Source organism: Branchiostoma floridae, chromosome 2 (genome assembly GCF_000003815.2).
Source record: "Branchiostoma floridae strain S238N-H82 chromosome 2, Bfl_VNyyK, whole genome shotgun sequence".
Lineage (NCBI taxonomy): Eukaryota > Metazoa > Chordata > Leptocardii > Amphioxiformes > Branchiostomatidae > Branchiostoma > Branchiostoma floridae.
The window spans coordinates 16172629-16198886 of NC_049980.1; the positions used below are offsets into that span (position 1 = coordinate 16172629).

At 42.8% G+C, this 26258-nt stretch overlaps 2 protein-coding genes across 5 annotated transcripts in view; one reads left to right on the forward strand and one right to left on the reverse strand.

Moving 5' to 3' along the window:
- LOC118408651 overlaps positions 1 to 13609 on the reverse strand; it is a 27787-nt gene extending 14178 nt beyond the window's left edge. The window contains exons 1-3 of the mRNA XM_035809511.1: positions 13429 to 13609; positions 3504 to 3737; positions 271 to 434 (exon numbers count right to left, since the gene is read on the reverse strand). Coding sequence (XP_035665404.1) covers positions 271 to 434; positions 3504 to 3737; positions 13429 to 13609 — 579 coding nt within the window. The remainder of the gene's footprint in view (positions 1 to 270; positions 435 to 3503; positions 3738 to 13428) is intronic.
- The window catches only part of LOC118409491 (fibrillin-2-like), a 67598-nt gene continuing 54498 nt past the window's right edge, over positions 13159 to 26258 (forward strand). For 2 of the 4 annotated variants that reach the window (XM_035810543.1, XM_035810545.1), the window contains exons 1-2: positions 13161 to 13875; positions 14818 to 15011. In XM_035810543.1, coding sequence (XP_035666436.1) covers positions 14863 to 15011 — 149 coding nt within the window. In that variant the 5' untranslated portion in view covers positions 13161 to 13875; positions 14818 to 14862. Of the gene's footprint in view, positions 13876 to 14817; positions 15012 to 26258 lie in introns of all 4 variants that reach the window. The other 2 variants (XM_035810546.1, XM_035810544.1) reach the window with 2 other exon arrangements.

Here is a 26258-nt window from a genome sequence, read left to right on the forward strand (position 1 = left end):
GAGGCCCAAAATCAAACCTGAGTGTCAGGCTACCACCCCCAACCCACGTACCAAAAATCGTCGTGCTCACACCATCCGTTCTCGAGATACAGCGCCCTAAATCCCCAGCTTCCAAAAGTTCCCACGCCCCTGAAAACCATACCTGCATACATGCAGGTAATGATGAGCTCAGTCGCCCATGAACATGGCATAGATTGTTCACAGCGGGAGCACTCGACAGCAAATATTACGAAAATGTGGTCCAAAAACAACAGTATCAACTATATCTACCTCCAAGTAATCCCCGTTGACAATATCAACATCACTAACAGTCATTGTTAGCACGTAGCCATCGGGTGCCTTCAGGACGATGCTGCAGTTCTCGAAATTCTCGTAAGGGTTGTTCGAGTAAAACTTTCGGTCGCGGGTTAGCACGGTCAGCGTAGATCCGCAAACTGAAACAGAAAGGGGAATTATTCAGTTTCCCATTACAAAGCTGTAATTAAGGATTGTTGCGTATTTTTACAATGTCGGATGTAAAGTGCAAAATATATTTCGTCTTGAAAAACTAACATCAAAGTTGCCACCGCTGTAGACATTACTGCAGGTATAGCCAATAGGTCTATATATTGATAAAAGCTTGCTAGCCTCGAGCTCGGCTAGACGAAATCAAGAGGAGAAAGAAAAAGACAGAAAGGGAGGTTATCATCAGATCTAGATCAATAAATATGTGAATCGTACCAGGAGCGAAGTGGTATGTCTTTGCAGCCGTTCCATCGTAGCTGCAACGCAAAAGCAACAAATTCTCGTCAGCTCGAGTGCAAGTTCATCTATGGCGATAATATTGACAGTATAGAGATTTTATTACTACTTGTACGGATGTAGCATGTAAAATATCTACAATCATACACTGTAAGTATTCTGGTTGTACCTACTTTTGTGAAGTGATTCCATTGCGGGTGGAGCTGCCAGAATAAGGGGTACTGGCTATCTTCCTCACGGTGACGGGCCCGCCATTCTCATCAGTAATCCAACCGTCATGGATCGCCGCCTTGCAGATCGGTGAGTACTGCAGCGTGTGGAGTAGGTCAGTGATTCATTAGCTAATACGTTCCTATTATGTAGAGCCATAAACCGAGGCAATGTAAAACAAGAAAACCAGAAAAAGTTGAGTTAAGATTTGATATTTCTGCCATTTAAAAAAAAAAATCAGATTCAACATTATATCAATCCTACTTACGCAAGAGTAGATCCCATCTCCATATATTTCACCAGCTGACAAGCAACCGGGAGGGCAGTTCATTCTGTGTGAGAAAAGACCAAAATGGACATACATTGATATGGTGCTAGGGAACTGAACATATACAATCCATAGGCTTATTCTTCTTTACTGCTTTGTAATTTGCTGCCTTCTAGCGACGGTTGTACTCATTGCATACAAACTTCAACATGACTCAACAAAGGTTCAAATAAACTGCACATTGCACATAACCGAAGTTGTTCTTCTGCATTGTCATTCTCAACGAGGACATTGGGCGGCAGTTCTTGATATTGCAACGATCTAATCATCTTAATAGTGCTTTAATGGCTTCATTAACTACCATTAACATCCAATACATCCATAGTACCAGTATTACGTCATTTGTAACGTAAATGGCAATGAAGAAGACCATGCCACAAGTCATCACTGCACTGAGTCCGATAGTGCCTTACTAAAAGTCCATAACGTTTTATATTAACATTTTATATAACAGGCAAACGTCAAACATTGTCAGATGACAAATGACAAAAAAAGGTTTGCAAATCCACAGTATAGAAAACCTGTATGGTATCTTACGTCCAGACTTTCTCTACTCGGCTACAAGCAGTCACAGAACACACTGAACAAAGAAACAATCAGGTTAGAATCATTTCATGTATGTATAAAAACAACATATAAAGTTACATGCGCTTTCAATCTGTTACTTGTCAACATCACTTGACTTGCCACTTGTTGCGAAAGAAATTATGTAACCGTTAATTTTATCGAGAGAGGAATCTGCGGTAATTTGAAAAAAAGTCACTTTCGTCGTCTGCTATATTTACAGACATAGTTTCAAAAAACGCTGCTATAGAATGTCTCTTTTCAAGTAATAACGAAATAGAACGTCTCGCCTTGCAACCATCCTTACTTACAACCAAAGTTTGTATTACCGAAATGAAGACTCGCGCACTCCACTAGAGGGGCGATCTCGACTGCGACCTAATATTTCTCAGATCACTCAACAAAATTACGTATAGATTATTTTGAAAGAAAAAATTAAAAAGCTTTGCGTGTTTTGTTGTATTTATGTTATATTTCTTATATTGTGCGTGATATTTCATAAGTCAAAGGTTACTCTTATGGAATTTAAGTCGCAGCGAGAATGAAGCGCGTCCAGTGGAATGGTGCCTACCATCTCCTGTGCGTGTCATTGTCCTAAAACTGCCCGGGATGGTCCTGTAGTCGGTACAGGTTGGGCAGCTACAGTGCCCCCAGGATTCTCCGCACCAGTGCGCCCATGAGCAGCAGGGGTGATCTGACGCCGGGTTACACTGACTGGCGTTTCCTGCTGCATTCGGGAATGCCGGTCCGCACTTGTTTATTTGTCTCAACCATGGCCATTGGACGGCTAAAATGCGCAAAGACAGAAATCATCATCTTTACCTCCGTGACCTTGTTCTCGAACTGTGTATTTGTTTGTCTGTTTGTCTTCGTGTGTGTCCGTAGTTATTTGAAAACTATGAAGTGGCAGGATGTGAGGCGGAAATTGCTATTACTTAAATTGTTACTTTTGCATCGGGTTTTAATATATATGAACCTCATTGCGGCCTGAGCCATGAGTTGTACGGATTGCGATTTTAATGGGCCAATAAAATTTTATTTCAATGTATGCGTCAATGACAACTGAGGACAAAACTGCATTCCTGCAACATGCATATTCCGTTTGTGTACAAAACAACCTCTTGCGTAAGGTTTTGTAACTAGGACATAGCACTGAGGTGCGCCGAAGTCAAGCTGATATTTTCGTTTTCTGCTTTTATCTTAGCGTCATATGACAAACACGATGGAACTGTCTGATACAAGGTCTGTGTCACTGTAAACTGCTCGAAACTAGACGAAGCATGCACTGTTTTTCTTGCCCAACATAAAAGCGCCAGCGAAGTGAAATTAACTCTCAAAGAAATTAGTCTATTCAGGAGACATCTATGTAATATCTTCATCAATTGTCTACTGTGTGCTCTTTTGCGTGACAAATTAGCAACGGGTCATCACGTCACAGAAAGAGTAACCTCATCACTTTATGTGGCGAGGAGTCCTTTCCATGATGACTCTAATTTTCTTATTTGTTCCAACAAACAGCACATGGTAAACAATTGATTAAAATATCACATACAAGTTGATGATTTCAGAACAGACCAAATCTTTGCGTGAATGATAGAGGAAATTTCATCTCACCGACTCTTAAATCTGATTCGCTTGATCCAAACGGAAACGTTCTTACGCATTTTCAGATACGCGACGCTGTCGGCATTCTGCTGCAGTACACACAGAGGGAGGAGGCTACAGCTCCCCAGGCCCCGGATGTACACGAATGCCTCACAGCTTCCGTGGGCTGTGCACGCCATTGCGCATGCCGCTGGTGTGGTGTTAGTAGCCGTGTCGATGACGTCATGTTCTTCGCAGGTGTAAGACTCCACTCTGGAGTACCCACCGAGGAAGGCGTCTTCGCTCAGAACTGTGAGATCGCATGTACAGTTAAGTTATCATTTTTGACGCCACTAGTACACAAAAACACTATCCACTACAGGCTGCGACCGCGCTGTGACCGCTGAGCGACCAAAGATTTGACCGATCGCCAAACGGATGTCACAGATAAAACATTTTTCACATTTTGTGTTTTTTTCTCCCTTTAAAGCATACGTTTAGTTTGACATCTTGCGTCATGTTCCAAGAATAGAATCGAGGACGACCGATCCAGTTCTAGTTGCTGTACGGTCTATCAGCGAATTGCTTAGTAGAAAGGAATATCAATATCCTCGGGTAAAGCTCACAAGCGTTTTGTGCCAGCCCTGCTGGAAACAGCCTGAAAGAGTGCTTTTAGCTTTTATGAAGATTAAAATTATAATGGGATCTCTATAGCGCCAATATTTTCGGCTCAGTAGCCACACATTGGCATGTAGGGATGAGACACTGTGTGCGCCCTTTCTGACATCCACAACAAAATGTTCACGGCGCCGTTTTGAAAAAAAAATCATATCTGCGTATACATGTAGACGTTCTATTCCACAAAACCTTGTGTTTCTGTATAAACTGTCATACGAATATTGCTTGTGCAGTATACAGCGAATGTGTCAAATTTATCTCCTTTCTTATTGTAGACATCGGGGGGAAGATAATAGCTCCCATTACAATGTGTCATCATTATTTTCTTGTATAAAGAAATTGAAAGTTAGTCTTCCTTTCAATAGCAAAGGTACAGGAGAAAAACAATATTTGTGTGTTGCTTCTGTGCATTTGTTTTGTTTTCCTGGTCCGACATAGAGCAAAGTAGAGTAGAAAGTAGATACTATCATGTTGGGCGTGGTCTCGACACTCCCTACCGATTGTTTTCGTAAAAGCGCTATAATCTATGAGGACCGAATTGGTGTTCGAGTGATACCAAACTGTTTTTGCTGTCGTTTGAAACCCCTCCCAAGGAACAAAACCTTTACAGTAATTTCTTTGACGTCCGTTACCGTTTATACTTACTACGTTGTTAACTTTACCTGGTGTAAGAAACCTGCAGTTTGCAACGGTACGTTTTCTCACTACGAACTTACCTAGCCAAACAACCTGTAGATTCAAAGTTTACCGTTCAAATGCCCGTCATCGGTAACGGAAGTGTCGTAGAATTTATGCATCGAATCTAGCATGCTGAACAGGATGTCATTTCTAGGCGATCCGCATAATAAAAAAAAACATCCCCCCCCCCTAAAAAAGTACGGTACGCGTGCTCGAAAAATGAGCTGACCTATTTTTGAACACTACCAATGCATGATAAATCAATACAAAAGGCATAAATCTTAGCCAGGCTGCCATCCTTGTTAGTTTTCCTCGGCTACCATACTCCGCTAATACATATTTTTCACTAGAGCTGATCTGACGGGTCACTCAATTTCAGACATTTACGAACAATTTCTTTTACAATGTCTTCTTTAGCTGATACTTTTACTTCGTGCATAAGGTTTTGAATAAAACCAAGGTCCAAACAAATAAAGATTTCATCCACGGCCGCAGCCGTCTGGTGACTACCTGGTAGTGGAAGTATGCATGGTGACTGTGAAAGCTAACTCTGATGGCAGACGGACTACATAAATGTAACGTTATACGAAACATTTAAAACAAGAGCTAAAACCGGTAACTGTGGCGCTGTGACTGTGACAATTATCTATGTAGGCGACGTCGTGTCTGTTTGGACATGTTCACCAAGGCTACATGACAATATTTGTACATGAGGGATAATATTTGTAGCATAAAGTGATGACTTACAGCCACTAACAGAGCCCAAACTCCACAAAACATATCCCGCGCTCAACAGCGCCGCCATCAACAGGTGACGCATGTCTGCTGCAGTCTCAGGCAGGTGTCTCCTCAGAAAACGGCTTCTCTCTGTGACAGTGTCCAACTTTCGTGTAACACTATTCACGGACTACAGATGTCTGAAGAGAACTATGTGCTGGGCTCACAATCATGAGAAGGTTCATTAGCCATAATCACAAATAAAAGGAGCAATGCAGCGGGATGGAGCTTCGTACCTCATACCATACATAATTTAATGCTCGCATCAGGCTATGACAAACTTGCGTGTGCAGAAACAAATACATATACATACATACCTCTATTGGATGGCATCATGCATAATTCATTGTACCATACCGTCGGTCAATGACACCGAGGAAAACACCTGTGTATCAGGCTTGTGATGCACCTGACTCGCATGAGGAAATACAGGCATGAAGTGCTTTTCCCAGGGGCACAGCATTGGTGTCTGTGGGGAATTCGAACCTAGGATCTAACTAGTAAACAGCCATAATACCCTTGTCACATTTGGCGAAAATCGATCGGACGACGATTCTGCGGCAATCGCCCGAGCCTCGCTTATAATAATAAATTTATTGCACAACAATTGTACAAGGTACAAAGTATGGCTTATATGTGACAGGGACGGTTTTCAAGTGATCGTAGATAATGTGACAGGGCCAAGGTATAAGCACAAGGCCACCTTGCCTTCACCAACTTCAAGCAGATTATGATCAGTGCGAACTAGTATGATACTAATATAACTTGCGCCGGCACACACAAGGGTTGTGATTACTGAGTGTATTACTACAAGTGTCTCTAAAAAGAGTCAGTCACTAATTGCTTCCACGTGATATAAAACGTAACTGCGACGAAAGCACGATTGATTAGGAAAGTGACGGAATCCGAGTGATATACGATAGTTACGAGGTGTACACTTTCGTGCCCTACGTACCACGATCATGCATTGACAGTGAGAGAGTACCTCTTGCAGTCATATATGTTATCATTACCTCCATGAAATGTCATGGAGGTTATATTTACCTCCATGAAATGTCATGGAGGTTATATTTACCTTTGCCAGAATGGCTAAGGTTATGTTTTAGGCTTGTGAGTCTGTGTGTGTGTGTGTCTGTGTGTGTGTTAACAGCATAACTCGAGAAGCCTTTGATGTATCCCGATTATATTTGGTAGGTGGGTAGGGGTCGGGAAAACGAAGGTCAAGTTCGATAATGGGCCCCCTAGCGGCTTGCTAAGGTACTGCAGCAGAACCTCAATTTTTTATATCTCCTGTTCTGGACATGCTGTGATCATGATTTTCGAGTGGTAGATAGCCCTCGAGGCAGAGAGTAAGTGCTGGGAGTTTGGGCCCCCTAGCGGCTTTTTTGGAACTGCAGGCGCCGGTTTCCTTTCAAACTTTGGACGAGAATAACTCTACAACGTGTTGACGAATCGTCATGATTTTTGGTCTGTAGATAGAATGAGTGATGACTTACATAATGGTATACTAATTATGCAAATCAACAGCTAATTTGCATAATTAATGAGGAAAATTTATAAAACCACTGCATTCCATGATAGGACTTTAAAACTTGTCCCATATGTAGCTGGGAAGGAGAGAAATGTCGATAGATATCAATTATGCAAATGATGGCCTCATTTGCATAATTAATGAGAAAATATGAACATGTTGGCGGATCATCATGCTTTTTGGTATGTAGGTAGCGTAAGTGAAGACCTACATAATGAGATACCAATTATGCTAATCAACAGCTTATTTACATAATTAATGAGGATATTTATAAATTCACTACATTCCATGATAGGACTTGTCACATATGTAGCTGAGAAAGAGAGAAATGTCAATACATATTTACCATGCAAATGATGATCTCATTTGCATAATTAATGAGAAAATATGAACGTGTTGACGGATCGTCATGATTTTTGGCATGTAATATAATGTGATACTTATTATGCAAATTAACAGCTAATTTGCATAATTGATTAGGAAATGTTCATGAATCCACTGTATTCCATTATAGTACTTTCATCAAAGTTGTCACATATGTAACTGAGAAATAGGGAAGAGAGTAAGAGGTGTATTTAAAGACTTTGAAAAAGAATAAGTCAAGAATGGATCAAAGGATCATCATGATTTTTGGTATGCTAATAGCTTAAGTAATGCTTGCTACAATTTGATATCAATTAATTGTAACTTGGGATCTAATTTGCATAATCAATGCCGAAATTTTATAAACCAACTCCAAGCATATAATTATAAAGAAAATGAAAGGAGTAACGCATTTGTCTACAGACATCATTCTGCATAACAAACCTGGTTTATTTGGCAAAGGTATGTGTTCGTGGAACTCTAGTTTACCCTGCGTTTGTCTGTGTGTGTGTGTGTGTGTGTGTCTGTGTGTAAACAAAATAACTCAAGAACGGCTGGGTGGATTGGTTTCATACTTGGTGTGTTGGTAGTGTGTGATGAAAGCTGGAAATGATTAGATTTTGGGCCCCCTAGCGGCTTCCCTTGGTACTGCAGCGCAACTTCCGGTTTTGCTATCTCAGTGTTCTGAACAAGCTATGGCCACGATTTTTTAGTATTAGATAGCTCTTGCGCTCAGAAAGAAATGACATAAGTTTGGGCCCCCTAGCGTCTAGTTTTGGGATAGCAGGGGCATTTTTGTCAAAAACTTCTGAAGACGATAACTCAAGAAGGAAACAACGGATTTTCATGATTTTTGGTATGTAGGTACCTTAGACAATGTTGTACAAGATAAGATACTAATTATGCAAAATAGGAGCACATTAGCATAATTAATGAGATTATTCTATCATAGCAGTTTTTTCAATGTACCTCTTGTTCCAGACATGCTATGGTCTTGACATTTAGGTGGTATATAGCTTTCAGTGTCATGAAAAAGAGGGGCAAGTTTCAGCCCTCTAACATTTAATTTCGGAACTGCAGGGGCGTTTTTGTCAAGACACTCAAAAGAGGATAACTGCAGAAAGGAAAGACAGATTGGCATCATATTAGGTATGCGGGTACCTTAGGCAAAGATGTTCATAATGATATACATGTTATGCAAATGAGGACTTAATTTGCATAATTAATGAGCAAATTGTATAATTCCATTGTTTTCAATAACTGGACTTCAATAAATGTAACAACACATGTTAATTATGATAGGCGGAATATAAGCAGATACCAAATATGGTAATGAGGAACGTATTTGCATAATTTATGTAAAAATTGCAAAACCGCTTTATGATTAATAATGGGAATTTTATAATTGTGACATGTGTACGTTAGTCAATGATGATCAACACCATGCATAAATTATGTTAATGTGTTAGTCAATTGCATGCAATTTACGAAAACTCTAAATTTTCATGGAGGTATGAGGTCGTCGAACTCTAGTTTACCCTGCGTTTGTCTGTGTGTCTGTGTGTCTGTGTGTGTGTCTGTGTGTAAACAAGATAACTCAAGAACGGCAAGATCACTTGGTTTCATACTTGGTGTGTTGGTAGTGTGTGATGAAAGCTGGAAATGATTAGATTTGGGGGCCCCCTCGCGGCTCCCCTTGGTACTGCAGCGCAACTTCCGGTTTTGCTATCTCGGTGTTCTGAACATGCTATGGTCACGATTTTTGAATATTAAATAGCTCTTGTGCTCAGGAAGAAATGACATAAGTTTGGGCCCCCTAGCGTCTAGTTTTGGGATAGCAGGGGCATTTTTGTCAAAAACTTCTGAAGAGGATAACTCAAGAAGGGAACAACGGATTTTCCTGATATTTGGTATGTAGGTACCTTAGACAATGTTGTACAAGGTAAGCTACTAATTAGGCAAAATAGGAATACATTTGCATAATTAATGAGAATATTCTATCATAGCAGTTTTTTCTATGTATCTCTTGTCCTGGACATGATATGGTCTTGACATTTAGCTGGTAGATAGCTTGCAGTGTCATGACAAAGTGGGGCAGGTTTCAGCCCCCTAACATTTAATTTCGGAACTGCAGGGGCGTTTTTGTCAAGACATTCCAAAGAGGATAACTGCAGAAAGGATTGACGAATTGGCATCATTTTAGGCATGCAGGTAGCTTGGGCAAAGATGTTCATAATGATATGCATGTTATGCAAATGAGGACTTAATTTGCATAGTTAATGAGGGAATTGTATAATTCTATTGTTTGCAATAACTGGACTTCAATAAATGTAACACTTGTTAATTATGATAAGTGGAATATAAGTAGAAACCAAATATGGTAATGAGGAAATAATTTGCATATTTTATGTAAAAATTGCAAAATCGCCCAATGATTGATGATTTTATAATTTTGACATGTGTATGTTAGTCAATGATGAATAACACCATGTATAAATTATGTTAATGTGTTAGTCAATTGCATGAAATTCACAAAAGCTCTAAATATTCATGGAGGTATGAGGTCGCCGAACTCTAGTTGTATATCAAATTTATGTATAAAGCATCTAAAGCCAAGAAGGTTGTTTCTTGTCCCATATTTTGTCTGTCTATCTGTCTGTCTGTGTCTGTTTGTTTGTTTGTTTGTCTGTGGACAACATAAATCGAGAAGATTTAGATGGATCCATATGATATCTGATGAATGGGTAGGGGGTCTGGAAAACGAAGCTTGAAGGTCAAGTTTGATGGCTTGCCTCTTAGTGGCTTTCTGAGGCACTGCAGTGGTAGATACTCTTATGGGCGTGCGCTTATAAAAGGTCTGTGTTCCTCCATTAAGCTAATTGGTTATAATTCACGCCAGCTCGTGGTTTCTAACTGGAGTTCCGGAACCTCGGGAACACCCTGTCTGGTCTGGACTTCAATATCAGGCGGAAACAGCTGATCCTTGTGACGTCAGCACGGCACAGACGCCTTTATCTCGACTGGCCCATTTGAGGAGGCGAGGTTTTTTAAGATTACGAATATAAGTGGTGAGGGAGCAACAACCTGGAGCTAATGTACAGCTAATGAGGGAAAAGGGAGGGACGGGTTCGCTTAAATCAGCAAACAAAGACAACCTCAGTATGTTTTAAAACGCCAGCCACTTTTTCCACAGTCGACCAACTAGCTGGGAGATATACAGTAGCAACAGGTACATCCCACTTTGGGTTCTTCGTCTCCCGCCTCGGGTTCAATAGATGCAAGAAGTCACAATTGTTATAAATATAAGTACCCAATAATGGGTACTTAGCAGAATGTAATGTTTGGCTGTCATATCAAGACTTTGCTCGGGGGTTAGCAGCGTGACAAAACTAACATAGAAAGGAATAAACCTGATTTTTGTCTGCGTCAGGATACATACTTTCATGGTTAAAATGTTTTAAATCCGCGAATGTTAAAAAAAGAAATCCTGTCATTTACCACTATGGAAATATAGTGTTTTCTCGTTATACACAAGTCAGGTCTTAATTTTCGTAATTTGCATTCATCAACAAATGTTCCTCTCTATCTCGGTTAAATATGTCATATGTTTAAATAGTCCTGTCATCTCACTAACAGGCAACATTTGCGAGATTCAACCATCTCCCCCCATGCAAAGCAAAATGGACTATTCCAACCCTAGTGCGAGAACGGACTCTTGCCTTCTTGTACCCTGGTGTTATGACCAAATGAACTGAAGTTTGGTATAGTGGTGCATTAGATATTCATATTTGACATAAATCACTTCAAAATGATTTACATGTATTTGGGAATTTTTGTGGGGGTATTTTTGGATTTGTATGCTTCCGTTGCCTGGGCCTGATTGGCCCCCACACCCGGCATTGTCATGTCTCCCATGTATACCTGACCGATTCAATTAAGTGACCACCTAATGAGCTATCCTGGTTAATAGAGTGATCTGAAACTTGTACAGGGAATGTACAGGGATGTCGTAGACTTATGCCAATAGGACTTTGTTAACACTTTTGGCATGCGCTATTTGGGACCGCAACAAGCCATTAGGGGCCCAAAATCTTATAATTTCGAAGTCTCACCAAAATTTACCTAAGTACTAAATATCAAAACAATCCATCCAGGCCTTCTAGAGTTATGCTGCTTATTTACATGCACACAAACATGTGTACATTCAATTAAATTCTTTTGAATGAAAATGAAAAACGTTAACAGGACAAAACAAAAGGCAGGGAATTGTAGGAACGTTAGTGTGCAAACGTCATGAGACAAGCCTTATGGTGCACAGAGGGGACCAGGAATGGTAGGTATCCACTGCAGGTACCAACAGGTCATATTGAATAAACAGAGATAACTACCGGCCTTTGTCGTCTGGGGTGAAAGTGGGGGTTATTTATCTGCACTGAAATTCAAGTCTGCTTGCTATCGTGTCTATCTCACACAAGGAGAAGAACATGGTGGATGCGAGAGCAAGGAAAGGGAGCTTACAAAACGTATTTTACTAGTTTAGTGGCTTTCACAAATAGATCGCTAAATAAGAGAACAAACAAGAGTTTGGAGACCTCATATCTCCATGAAATATTCTGATTATGCCAATGACTTGCACATCTGCATAATCTATGCTTGGTCATGTACACCTTTAACTAACTTACACAGGTCACAATGTTGACAATCCGAAGTTGGTATCTACTAATCTTGCAACTGCCACAGACGACATTATGTTACATTTGAGCCCTATAAAGGACAACACTGTATACATCTATTGCCCTTATTAGATATGCACCTTAACTCCCAATCTGCATAACTTCCACTTCATTATGTACATCTCTGTCAAAGATACTTACATACTAAATATCATGGAATTCTTTTTGGAAGACATGCATTTAATGATGCAAGCCGGGGCCTTAACAAACATCACTTCTTCCTTACATCACAAGCTAGCTGTCATCCAAAGAATCCCTGGGACCCAGGTCGACTAGAGGTAAAAAATAGGAGTTCTGCTGCATCCTCCCACATCTATGACGTAACATCGAACTTGACCCAGAAATGCTTGTCGCCCTCAGTGGACTAGAGAGAACACCCTCACCCATGCCTTGGCATCCAGTATGGGCGAATCCACCCCAACGCAGGGGTGATAGACATGTGTATGGTACACCTACACTTCATCCTATAAGTTTAACGACAACTAGTCTCGTAATTAAGGATCAGCAAATGTGTATTCAACGTAACTGTTGTCAACTTGTCACATAGAATACATAAACCTTTTGTTTGTTTGGTTGACTGATTGATTTGACTGACTGACTCCTCTATTGTATTTGTTAGTTAGTTAGTTAGTTTGTTTGTTTGTTTGTTTGTATGTATGTATGTATGTATGTATGTATGTATGTATGAAAGTTGGTGGCAGACAATGATATTACTCATGGATAAAAGTTAGGTATGTTGAACACCGGTGGCTCATCTTCACTTGGTTCACTATGATTGAAATCATGGGTATTTCACAATGTAGACAATTCTTTTTCATCCTTCGCTTTGATGCATGATTTTGCTGAATTGCTCTTTACTTATAACCCTTCCTCCAAGCTGGAGCACAAATGTCTCTTCCCATTCACATCTGTTGTTACGTGCGTAGACAAGCTTTTCTCCACGCTAGAGCTGTGGCAGCAAGGACACGCTTAGCTGATCTGTAGCTGCCTGTTCGCAGTCTGCGCTTGCAGGGGTCTTGTAGGAGGCGCTGACACAACGGAGCAGGGCAGGCTTGGGCTGAGGAGTGTCGCGTCAGTCGCGGACGCGCCGTGGAAAAGGTGCTTTTGTTGATGTGAAATCGGAGAGCCCTCCTTGCAGCACGCTTGGGGTGCTCCCGCTACCAGCCCCGGAGCCAGACGGACTGAACCGCGCGCACAGGGAGGCAGGGAAGTTCGGTTCAGCACTGACCTGTGCAGTTTACCGACCAGCTTCGCTCCAGTCTGGACCCCATAGCCCTCGTGGAGTGTGGGGTTGACGATCCGGGACACAAAAAGCGGGCATCCTGAACCATCCTCTTGTCTAGACGCTTGAGCGGAGCAGAGCCAAGATATAAGCCAGAGCCTGAAGAAAACCTGAACGCCGGCATTACAGTACGCCGGCATTATCACCCAGAAACGTGTGTACGGCAAGCAATTTTTGCTTCCGTCTAAACGTTAGCCAGCCCCGCTGCCAGACGGGGATTGTTCTCATTTTCGACCCAGAGTGGGTAGAGGAAACCTTTCGGAGCTGAAAGAGAGAACGCAAACCTTGTTGGAAGGCCTTACTTATACATCACGTGTTTCAGATTTTGGATAGCGATCGTGCCCTTCTACCGGATATTAGCCGCCTTCGGGTTGATACTAGCCCTGACGCTTGACAAGTCTGTAAGGTATGTAAAATTTTCTTAGGGTCAGTAACTAAAATGATCGAACCGTTTTTGATACATAGTTCACGGCGGCCACGACTTATCGTTTAGTTTTAACTGTCAGATTCGGAGATTTTCTGGTGGCAAGTTAGCCGAACAAACATGGTTTTCTCCGGACTATCAGAGAGTGGTTTGCGTGAGTCCTGCGGGAGTGCTTTTGTGGGTGGGTTTTCGGTAACCCCAGCTGTGACACCAGTTTCCCTCGGCGCTCTCAAGTGCACAGTGCGAGGCTCGCAAGGAGTTTCTGGAGAAGCGTTATAGTCAGTTTTCAAAGAAACAATGGGTCTCTATGGTGAACGTGCAAAATAGCACTGCTGTTGCCAATCACGCTCACCTCTCGAAGTTGCTCACTATAGCCTTGCTTCCCCTGGTGCCAGGGTTCCGACAGCAGTGTGTAGCAAGAACAGGTGTTCCATGCTAACGTTGCACAGGCGTCGGGAAAAGGAGGCATAGTTGGGCACAGATCGGGAACGTCGCCTGTTTCCAATCTAATCGACTCCTTCATCTACCAATAATTTGGACTAACGTTTCACCTGCTGTTGACATTCTGTCTTCTTCAGTTACGGTACAAGCATTATCCGTGGACCAAAACCGCCCCATGTCAGCTTTTAAAAATTCCTAACGCATACTTTGGCACACTGCGCTCCATGGACACACTCATCTATTATTTCAAACAAGGAGATTAAAGAGAACCTCCTTGCCTCAAACGTCCATTCTCCTTGCCTTTTTTAAGAGTAACCGTGTCCTAGAGGTGACCTATGCATTGGGTGCGATCCAAACTGACAAGAACAATGAACCCTTCATGAGCCCTGTGGCCTGTACGTGTTTTATTGTTCGTCGGTTCATGACGCGCCGACTTGCCTCGCTCTCGTACTAATTTCCTGTCCTCCCGGCTTTTTCTCACAGCTGCCCCGGAGCCGCGGGACTCGGGACACCCCCTGGCCGGGAAACATGGAGATAAACACGGTCTTCAGATGGTGCTATTGTTGTTTGATAACTTTCGTCGGATATGGACTCGTGACGGGTGAACAAGAGTTTCTGGAGGAATCAGACGTTGGGAGAGTAAAAAGAACTGGCAAAAGTGCTTCAGTATTGACAGGGTAAGTACTCTGTGATACTTGTTGGCTTTGAAGTTTGAAGTTTGTGAATTCGTATTCTTCCAATCAATATCGCAAGTTGCATTCGTCTTCCATTTTTTTTCTTTCTACTCATGTTAAAAGTTCACAACTGTCGCTAATTGTGTGTGTTTTTATCTAAATATATGATTAAGCATACATCCAATGGTTTCTAGTCAGATAATACTTGAGGTGAAAGAGGGAAACACAAGGAACCATCATGTGTCGGCGTTGTGTTTTTCTTTAGGACAGGTAGATCTCTGGAAAGCACATTTGGAATAACGAGCAAGCACCAAGTTTGTTTGAAGTTTGGTGTCAGTACGTGACAAGAATGGTTATTTGTGGTGAGCCAGGGGAACTCCCAACCGGATAGGCCAAATCCCCAGACGACTCGAGCCTGGACAAACACACACAAAACCGGGCGACGGGTTATATAGCTCGATAGTCATAAATAACAGTATAGGTTACCTAGAAGTTTGTTTTTCCCGTGGCTGGAGAAAACGAGATGGGCTCTCTGCGTGCGGAGTCCGAAGTAGGTTATGACTTTTTAATTAACTGTATAATGGTGCGAAACTGCCCCCTGCCCTGTCTTGTTATCGTGTGTTTACCGGATGGTATAGCGTGACATTAGTTAATCTTCGCGGTGGGCCTGGGGCTCACCAGTTGTCATGGGGATAGGTGACCTGTAGCCATGGTAACGATGGATAAAGGAGTCTCTTCCTAACCAAGTTTTCTGTTTATATACAATAACAAGTATTAAAAGAATGCCCAGTTTCTATTGTTTCAATGGTTGATAGCAGACCGGACCGACTCCATGACGTTTTATTTATGTCAGCACAGGAAAGGGCGGAGACCCAAATTAAAAGGATCTGATCGGGTGTCCTCACCCCTTCTGCTTCTCAAGAAAAGGCAGTGCATTGTGCTTGCGCTTGGCAGACCGCAGCTGTAAAAGCTTGCCCCACTTGTCAGACGTGGCTAGCCGGCTATAACATGCTGACGACGGTGAGAAAGCTGTAGCAACAGCCCGGTCGTAGATTTTATCCATATGTGTTGCGACTCACAACTCTGGAAAGGCTGGTCCTCTCCTCTAACATCTAGTGGTTTCTGCTTCACATTTCATCGTCAGTCGTTTCTCAACTTCCAACACACGACATCATTTGTTTACCAAACTAATCACAGCATTCCTCGCAAATCGTCGACTTCTGCCACTGTCGATTGTAAACAAGGAGATATCCTTCTCTCTTATCTGGATGCCTGGGCCCCTGGCTGGCTAGGTTTCAATTTGATAGAAGAGGGGAGGAAGTTCGACGGTTTGCAGAGTCTGTGTAAACTTGTTGGCTCTCGCGATTTTGTTTACCAATTCCATTGGAGTGACCGTGCACACAAACTGTCTTTGTTTGTCACAATTTGTACGCGCCAGGGTCTGAGTGGGTGGCAAACACAAATGTTTAGATGGCTGCAAGATGGAGATGTACACAAGCAGCCTGCGCAAAGATTTACACGTCCGCATGCTGATGGGTGGTCGGACGGTGCATGGCGGACTGAAAAGCTCATGACTTCCCGTCAGGGATAAAAGAATAAAAGAAACATTTGAGTTTGAGGGGTATATACTGTAGTCCACAATCCAAATGCAAAATTACGATACTTTCAGAAAAATCAAAGCCTGGCTATTCAAATTGTTACAAAATGTACTACATGAACACGTCGGATTGACAAAAAATGCACGGTGGAAAATATTGAATTAGGAAGTAAAAAGAGAGACAATGTTCTTGATTTTTTCTTGTTTGATGTTTCTTATAAAGAAAAATCTCAATTTGCATTTTCCTACGGGACCAATGACTGATTGACTGACTGAATTACTCCGTCAATTGAAAGATATCCTGATGACCGCGGGTCAGGGCAAATCTGTGCAAGATGGCCACAAGTTACTAAATCTACCTCCTGATGAGAGGCAATGCTGCGTAGTTTATGTCTTGAGAAATTCTTGGTAATGATCAAATCTCGTAGTGTAAACAGACAAACGTGTCAGAGGGGTTGTATGGTTTCCCTCGGGGACTCCGGGCCGTGTAATTACATGAAAACATCCTCCTCAGTGGAGTTATCGTTCATGGATAACGAAAATAACATTGCAGGAGCAAAATTCTTATAACTTTGCATGAGGAAACTAACGTAAGGAGGTTGCCTGATGTACATATCCAATTTTTATCCAGTTATAGAGATTGAATTGTCTTAGACATTGTGCACCTGGATGTCTATCCTTCATGAGCGCGTTAGAAGTAGGAGGCAGCATTCTGTGAGAGTGTATTTGTATTGCAGTGTATCTGAGCCATCAGACGACATTTCGGTGAGGAATTCCCGCGTAAAAAACGACAGTGGCAGACGTGTTTGAACTGCGTCGGCCCAAAGGCGGCCATTTCTCACTATCAAGGTCAAACATTTCTTAAACCAACAAAGTAAGGAAAGGCATTGGGCCCATTATATATTGCAGACGACATGTTATGCGCCATTTCGTACAATGGCCCTTTGGTTCAATCTCGATTTCATTCTGAAAGACGTATTGATTTTATTCGAAACATCTTTTCTTTGTGTTGCTCGTCATGTAAACAAAGTATGTATATATCTGCATCTGCTCCCTGTCCAACATCACACACCCGGGAAAACAGAAAAGATCACAGTTATCAAACGTGGAGTTTATACGAAAACACAAATCTGATAGTAGGGCGAAGGGACGGCGCTTGAGCGACGTCGTCAATCCTGTCGGTCTCTTAATCTTATCCCTGCTGGCTATCTTATTAGACTGGACCAGTGGTGTAAGGAGTTTATTTTGGATACAGCGTCTCTCCTATCGCTCTCCAAATGGGAAGCCCTAAACGGTGCTACCACCAGCGCCCGGGGCAGGGCGTGATCCCGTCTATCAATGCTCTGAAAGGGCGTACACCTATACTAGCTACCTTTTACACCCCCATTGCACCAGGCGGTGCGCTCGCGCTGCGACCTGAACGTTGACAGAGCGCGAAACCAATCTCCTTTGCGAAACGAATTTCATAGATAAAAAAACTTCATAGATAAAAAAAACGAATGCTTGGTGGTTTATGTGTTTTGTTGTCTTTGCCACACAAGGTCGTAGTGACATCGCAGGCGATCGCGGTCTTGTGGAATGGGGCTATTACTATTAGTTACACCAGGCATTCTGAACTGATACTGTATAAACATTGTAAGAGCAGTCTATGAACAATAGGCAATTGTATTATACTCAGAATCCCTGCCTTTCGCCATCGGAAACTGCAATGTACCTAGCGGTTGACATTGGGAACAATGTCAAAAGGGAAAGCTGAAACGCGGTCTCAAGCCATCACTCATCTATAGTGGAGATAGCGCGTCAACAGGTGCGTTAGTTACCGAAACAGTCGGGAGGAAATATCTGTAAGGCGAGGCTGGGTTGAGTTGACTGACATGGAACAGCCTGAAAGAACAGGAAGAGGCCGATGTTGTCCTAGTGTGTTTGGAAAATGCCTTGCGGTGTTCGGCTTGACTTGACACCTTGTGCCGCTATTGTAGCACCGGGCACCAGACACCACATCCGTCATGTCATGGCCATCCCGCAGGAGGTCGGGCATTGTTGGACCGGTGAAAGTGTAAATAGCACTGGGTAGTTCTACTCTCCAAGCAGAGGTTGGTGGGGGAAATCGTGACCTTTTCCTCATATGCTTTCTTCGATGAGGAGGCTGATCGAAAAAGACGGCATATCATATAAGTTATTAGAAGGAGAAGGTCACGATTTTCTCCACCAACCTCTGCTTGTAGAGTAGGTAGTTCACCTTCCTTGTGCATATTTCATTTGTAGCTAAAAGTTTTTATATATAGTTAGAAAAAACAAGAGTAAAGGAGAATTAAAGATGAACAATTTGTGCAGTACAGATATGAAAATGTGTTAAGTAAAGGAAAAAAACTCAGGAACGTTTTCGTTACAACAAATTTAAAGCATAGAACCTCTGTCATAGCACCTCAAATAGTGACATATTTTTTCAATCAATGGTACAGGTACGGTGGGTCTCCTGCCATTTTTATATAATCCGACATGACGACATGACAAAACCACTTTGAATTTGACGAAGGACACAAGTCTTCTTCGAAGGCCAATCTCTACACGTCGTTACATTTTTGTCGTTCATGGCACGATCCGAGAAGCTCCAGTCTTCCTAGGTAGACTGGGTCTATAACAGTGATTTGGGGTTGAATTCAGCTACTGCAGACATTGAAAACAATCTTTTCGCCCTAACTGTTCTACATTCTTAACCTTGCACGTGAAGTGCCGAACGCATTGTGGAGCCCTGGCTACCATCAGAATGCCATTATTGACCCATGGCAAACCCCGGCGACGTGACACGTCCCTCCAAATTCCCCTAGTCTTGTTTATTGGCTTCTTGTATCCACTGAACTTGTGTGTGCAAGAATGTGATTCTTAGCCTTAGTAAACGACAAGGTTAAGGCGACCGAGGGAAAGACTAGCGGCTGCACACATGACAGAAAAGGCCATTTTAGAGGGGTGGGCCATTTTAGAGGGGTAGGATGTGTAAATATGAAACGATATTAAAGGACGTAACGTTATATTTCTGACAAATGCACCACTAGTTTTAGTCCAAGGGGATAAGTTGGTGAATGGCAGGCGTAATAAAAGGTCAACAACATAACTTTGAAGAGTATATAAGCTCGCTAAATCTACTTGAAGTGACAGTGTTGACACCAAAATCTACTTTTACACAAGGGCTCGATTCCGATGCCAAACAGAACAATTCACAGGAAACGATGTGTTTGCATTTTGGCGTACATGCTGTTTGGTAAACAGTTGCACTTGAAACAGTTTGGTTTAGCGTGTCAAGTGCAGACGGCACGTGGTCTCCATTGTGCCGACATCACAAGCCCGCGACTGACGCCAGACGCACACAATGGACAGCTTCCGTCGACAATGGCAGGTCCCTAGAAAGACGACTTTTGCTCCCTCCTTGTTGGTTTGTAGGAAGTGGAGAATGTGTGTTTCCCCTTGGTATGGTGCAGCCTGACACAATAGCAGGATGTTTTTGCGACATGAGTGAAAAGAGCACCACCGTTACTGACACGTGAAGGTGCCGTGCCAGAGCCATGCAGCTTCGTGTGGCAAATCACATGGAAGGGTGGTGGACAGATAACTATCAATTACACGAACACGTTACACTTTCACTGCAGTAGCATCATACGACACCATATCTCAACATTTCTGTCAATGACTTTTGATAGATGAATGAAAGAATGGATAGGATCATTGGTGTCATCTTCCGATGTGTGTATGTAGCCGAGGTCTTACAATCGCTATTTTACTCCTCATGCAGTAGTCCACGTAGACCCTAGCACCCCTGAAAACCAACGGTTGTATTTCTTATTGTTCGGCAACTTGCCAAACTAGACTCCGATTTTCCTTTTCCCATGAGACTGTCCTTAGATCGCACAAGTGTGGACAGAATTGTGGTTTTCATTACGACTTTCCTCGCAATAATTAGGTGGTCCTGACCTTGATAGTTGGCTAGTATGTGAATTGTGTGAAGGAGACTCAAGTGTAGAAGGGTTTGTATGTCCCTGGTCTGTATAGAGCGCTACATGGGGTACCGTACCATCGAACTTGCACCTGTGTTCCCTCCTGTGATCTCCTGTTCGTCCGTTTGTCATGTTTGTATGTCCTTGAACAGATTAGGGAGAGGGGAGGGCATAATTCCCCATAGAACGAAAAGCAATATTTCATGCGATGTAACTCATTTGGCGAGGAGACTGCTGTACGTGGGGCAGACTATGCTCTTTTTTGGGAAAATGGTATTATTACTTATTATTAGTACGGCATGGCTGCTGACAGAAACGTCCTATCAATAGTGCATAAAAGGTCTTTTTGAAAGGAAGCACAGGAATCAGTTAACATCCAATCAAAGCTTCGGTGCAGCGTAATGGCAAATTCCATTGTAAATTGGAAGAAAGTAGCATGTATGGTACCGGAGTTGAAATGTACACAATAGCAGAGCACATAAAATTCAGATTGTTTTGCCCCATTACTAATTGTTTAGATAGCAACCCACTCAGACACCAGGAAAAAAGCATTTGGCAGTGGAGAAAACAGAAAGCGATCGATCCTAAGTACTTCCAAATGTTGAAGGGGGCGATTCGCGGTTTTCTAGTAGGTTGCAAGTCTACCTTTCTAGGGAAAGCACTTATTCCTCTCTCCCACTCACTAGAAGGTCAACTTTGAACTTCAAAGAGCACCTCCTCAAAGCCAAAGCCTCAAAGCCAAAAGAATAAATGTTTTCTGGTCGTTCATTTAGAAGCCAGGTTATGGTGACCTTGTGCTAACTATGGGATGCCCAGGCGGCACATGTTGTGGTCGGTCCTTGAGCCCCACTGGACCGAACCTGACTCCAGCCAACATAAACTTTGATAAAGGGGGGATTCGCAAAATAACGCGGGGTGCTGTGTCCAGATGATCCCAGATGTATGAGTTTGAAGTGTGCAACACATCTTTTTATTAATCCGTATAGGTCTACTTGTGGTTGTAGACCCTTCACTATTCTGTAGTATTCAGGAAGTTGACCGAAGCATGACCATAGCCTCTACTTGACTACGCTGGCAGTATGCCTAGGTTACACATAGCCGAATTTGGCTCCCGACTCTCTCCCGACTATGGTTTAGGAGTGATTCGGGAGCTAGTCGGCTGTAGTCGGCTGGCGTTCGGGTGAGTCGGCTGGTGTTCGGCTGCCTCAGCCGAATGTTTTGAAATGTTCAAAACATTCGGCTCTGAATGGCTGGTCTGGAATTGGTCGGTTGGTGGTCGGCTGGTGTTCGGCATGGTCGGCTAGTGTTCGGCTGGTGTTCGGGAGTAACTCAGCAGTCAAGTTTTAGCTGCTTTACCAAGCCATAAACACTGCTAAATGCTCCCAGTTTGTTTCCAACCTACTAACGATTCACCCCAAACCCGTAGACAAATCTCTGCTAACTCAATCCCAAGAAAAATGACTATTACCAGGGCGTAGGCGAATCACCCCCGAACTTCACACGACGGACATCCAGCCAAAAACAAAAAGAACCATAAATACCATATTAGAGCTATCTGTGATCCAAATTTGATCTCTTGGTGATGTTTACATAATAGAAGAAAGGATTATTTTGATGAAAAATGAAAATGGCTACTTTTTAAAAAATCGCTGATTATGTCCATTTCAAGTCGTAAGAGGGTCACAATCGGTAGGGAATCAGTCAGGAGTGATTCGGCAGTCTGCGGCTAGAGGTCGGGATGGTTGGTAATAGGTTAGTTAGCATTCGGGACACAGTCGAGAGCAAGTCATTTACTGGTCGGGAGATGGTTGGGACATGTTCGGGACATGTTCGGCGCTAAAAGATAGGCGTGGTCAGACTGCTCCCGAACACCAGCCGACCTGAGTCGGCTGAGGGTCGGCTGGTGTTCGGGAGCTAAATTCGGCTATGTATACAGTACAGATATGATAATTTGCCAGGCAGTCTCCACTGGCCAATCATTCACCCTATAGCCTATTTCTGTTCGATTCTACTCTCCACAGCCCCTTGGGAAGGACTGGTGAAGGCTAACATTACCGAAGACACATGGTTTTCACCCGTTTTTGTCATTATATATTTTAGTGTGTATTTGGACTCTAGTGATTGTGTAGTTAGCTGTATGGGAGAATGTTGCCTTGAAAGATAAAGAGGAGACCAGACTAGTTAAGTACTCCCAGACTGGGTTTAATCATCATCTCTTGGTTTTACTTACGACAGCTTGGGCTCTGACTGCCCCAGTCGCCGAAACCACGCATGTTGGATTTCTTGCTGTTAAAATCTGCAATACAGGTTTCACCAACCCCTGCTAATTTCCTAGCCTCCACATGTCTCTGGGAATTGTAGAAACTGACTAAATAGACAAATAGCACACCAGAGGAATTGTCGCAAACTGTCTATAATTATTGATTAAATATTATCTGTCTATTTGGATGGACGATGAAGTTATTGACCTGTGTGCGTAATTTATAGTGGAAACCAAACCAATGAAATACTCGATCACGGTTGGCCATTTAGTTTATCTCGCTTTTCAGTTGTTGGAACTCTTTCAACAATCATGTTAAGTTAACCTTTAATTTCTTCGAAGACGATTGTCATTCTTTGCAAGAACATATAATTTTCCAAAGCCACCCGAAGAAAAAACGAAAATTGACTGCATTTGAATAAAAATCACGGTGTGTTGTGAGTGGGTGTATCGCCAAAAAGCTAACGCAAACACCGGATGATGATAGATTTAGATGAAAGGAAAGGATACTGGCGGGGACATATAGATAACACTCGTGTAAAAGATAACAAGTATGATAAGTGGATTTAGGGGAGCCGATGTAGTAGTGCTGCTTCAAAGTTAACGTATCGGGAAACATAAGGCAAATCGTAACCGCCATACCAGTCTGGTAGCTGTAAAAAGTGTGCACCTCGGAAAAAACATAAAGTTAACATGAAAAATGTAAACAAGGCGGACGCCAAATACGCTCAAAACAATCCCAACTGCCACACCTGCTTAGATATTAACGTAACGTTTCATTACAAGCAGGATAAACCCCACGGATTTGCTGTTTGTGATAAAGGGCATGCATATGGGGGTCCAGGTGATAAATCGGACAGGTCTGTTACGGTGATACAGCAAACATGCCTGTGGTCAGAACGTACTCTCCAAGCAGAGATTGAGTCGCGTACGTAGTAGTCGGAAAAATTACACAGGCGCTCCTCTTACCTCTGCCTCAACACGCATAGGGGCGGGGATATCCTTTCAAAATTCGTGTTAGTACTCCGCCCCCCGAACTATCTCTAGTAAATAATGTAGAAACAAATTCTAACATTACCGGGTAGGGACCACCATCTCGAAATCGAACCTGTACAAGTGACCACCTCTAATAAGCACCACCTGGCCAATTCAGCCGCTTTTGGTGGTACAAGGAGCCTGTCTATAGTGACCACCTGTCCACGTTGGTACAGAATTTATTGGTCCCCTGAGTGGTCTTCTTGGACAGGTTTGACTGTATTCCTAAATCTCTTTGCTCATATATGAAAATCGTTGGACGATCTGCTCACTTTGCACATGGTTTCTCGTGGTTGTCATTTCAGTGAGAGGAGACCACTTCCCTGCGAAACATCGTTTGGTCGTTGTTATGGGTGGTGTAGCTATGAAATATTTGCTGACAGTGCCAGGTTGTGTCAAAGGTCTATACTGGCGAACCTGTTCCTATCACTCCCGGGATCTTCCTACAGTCCGTGACCATGAACAGGCGGCCGTGTCACGGAGTAGGTAGGTATGTGCGTCGAACCCCCGCGTCGTTTGGTTAACCTTGTGAACACCCTGTAACATTGGTGAGATTGCCTGCGTAATTCTAGACAGTACGGGCACTGTCAAGGTTACAGGCAATGTGCATCGCTTTTAAAAAATGATTATCCAATGAAACCATCGTCCTTGGATCGTTCTTTTTTTTCTGCTCAAGATTGATGTTATACTAGTATTCGCGACAAATCCGTTTAACTGTACTGCAATGTAAGCTTTGCTCACCACGAAGGCCTCCTGTAGTGCGACTTCTACCTACCACAACAGTTTTCGACTTCTTGCCACTTCTTGCCAAGTCGCGACTACCTAATCACAACACAAGTCTCGAATTTTTCATCAAAGAGCACAGAGCGTGTACTTTATCCCCGACTTGCCGACCTTTGGTCCCTTTTGTTGGAAGACGTTGTAACAGTGTACTCTTTTCTTTTTGTCACAAATCAATACCACCTGCAGGCTTGGCCTAACCTGTCAGAGGGGAGTCAAATTTTACCAGTAAAGGCAAACAAGATGGTCATATTTTGACACGAGGCCTTGTATATGTCTGTCCTCGACGCCTGGCGAATCTGTCATGACTACCTCGGCGATGACCCTGCAATGTAAGCTTTGCTCACCGCGAAGGCCACCTCGGTGCTCCCCCACCAGTGACGGAGACCTAAAAGTCATAAAATACCAGTGGAGCAACGTAGTAAAAATAAGCCTCTTAAATCGAAAAAAGCACACCATCAATCAGTGCCAACAGGTAACAGTCCAATGAGGTTTGAAGTAACAAAAGGAGCTATCGGCACATTTATCACTCCTTTCTCCATTTTTTACCTTAGACAACGGCCTGTAGCTAGTTACTACTTGTTGTTAGTTGTACTATTTGGTACCGCAGCGATAACAATGCCTTCTGACCTAATCATAGAATATAAGTACCATTATTGCGCGGGTACCATCCAGGACCACCGTGGTTACCACTGGTTCACCATCTGCACCCTCTTCGTGGAACGCAAGCGAAAAGGGAGAATGGTACACTGGCTAATACCGTTATATTTTGGTGATACAAATTACCACAAGAACGATACATCTGAAAAGTATTAGTCCCGATATTGAAGTGAACCTGAATGTCACACCTTCCGTGACTTCCATATTGCATAACACTGATTAAATGTCGTATTGCATATAACGACGCACATATGACACTGTATGAAATGGACAGATTCCACATAGCAGAATCCATCAACAATATTCAATGCCAAAGCTACATGCCGATTGTTTGTCTGGTTACATAATACATTGCCTTTTGTGAATCTTGTTCACGGCCACGGTCGACATTGATTAAGGATTTTTGTGAGGTAAAGATGACGATTCCCATTACCCACGTGACGAGGAGCCGGCTAACGTCAAGTCACACCTTTTCAGTTGGGTACATCTACGAGTGCACCCGCGTACCAGCATAGCCGTTTGTTAGTGTCTGGGTAATGTAGTGTCGGTTTTGAATCTATAGGCCTAGGCTTGGCTACGGTCGGTAATCTACATACAGTAACTGTTGTGCCTTTGACTTGACAATACAACGTTGGGCACCAGGCTTCAAGTGCCGGTGCCGTGCACAACGAATTCCATGGTATGTTCTATACATCGCGGCAAAGGAATAGGTAATCTAAAAACAATATAATCTAACTAACACTAGTAACAGTCAATGGTCAGTTGTACCTATCCCCTGATTGGTGTATCTAGTTTGCCTGCACGTGACGTACTGGAAGGCTTACATATTGACCTTTTTGTCGGCAGGTAACGTCCGAGATATGTAGATTACCAGTTGACCAGTTTGAGGGAAAGTGATGAACTGATAATCTGTGTGTACGGGATCATGA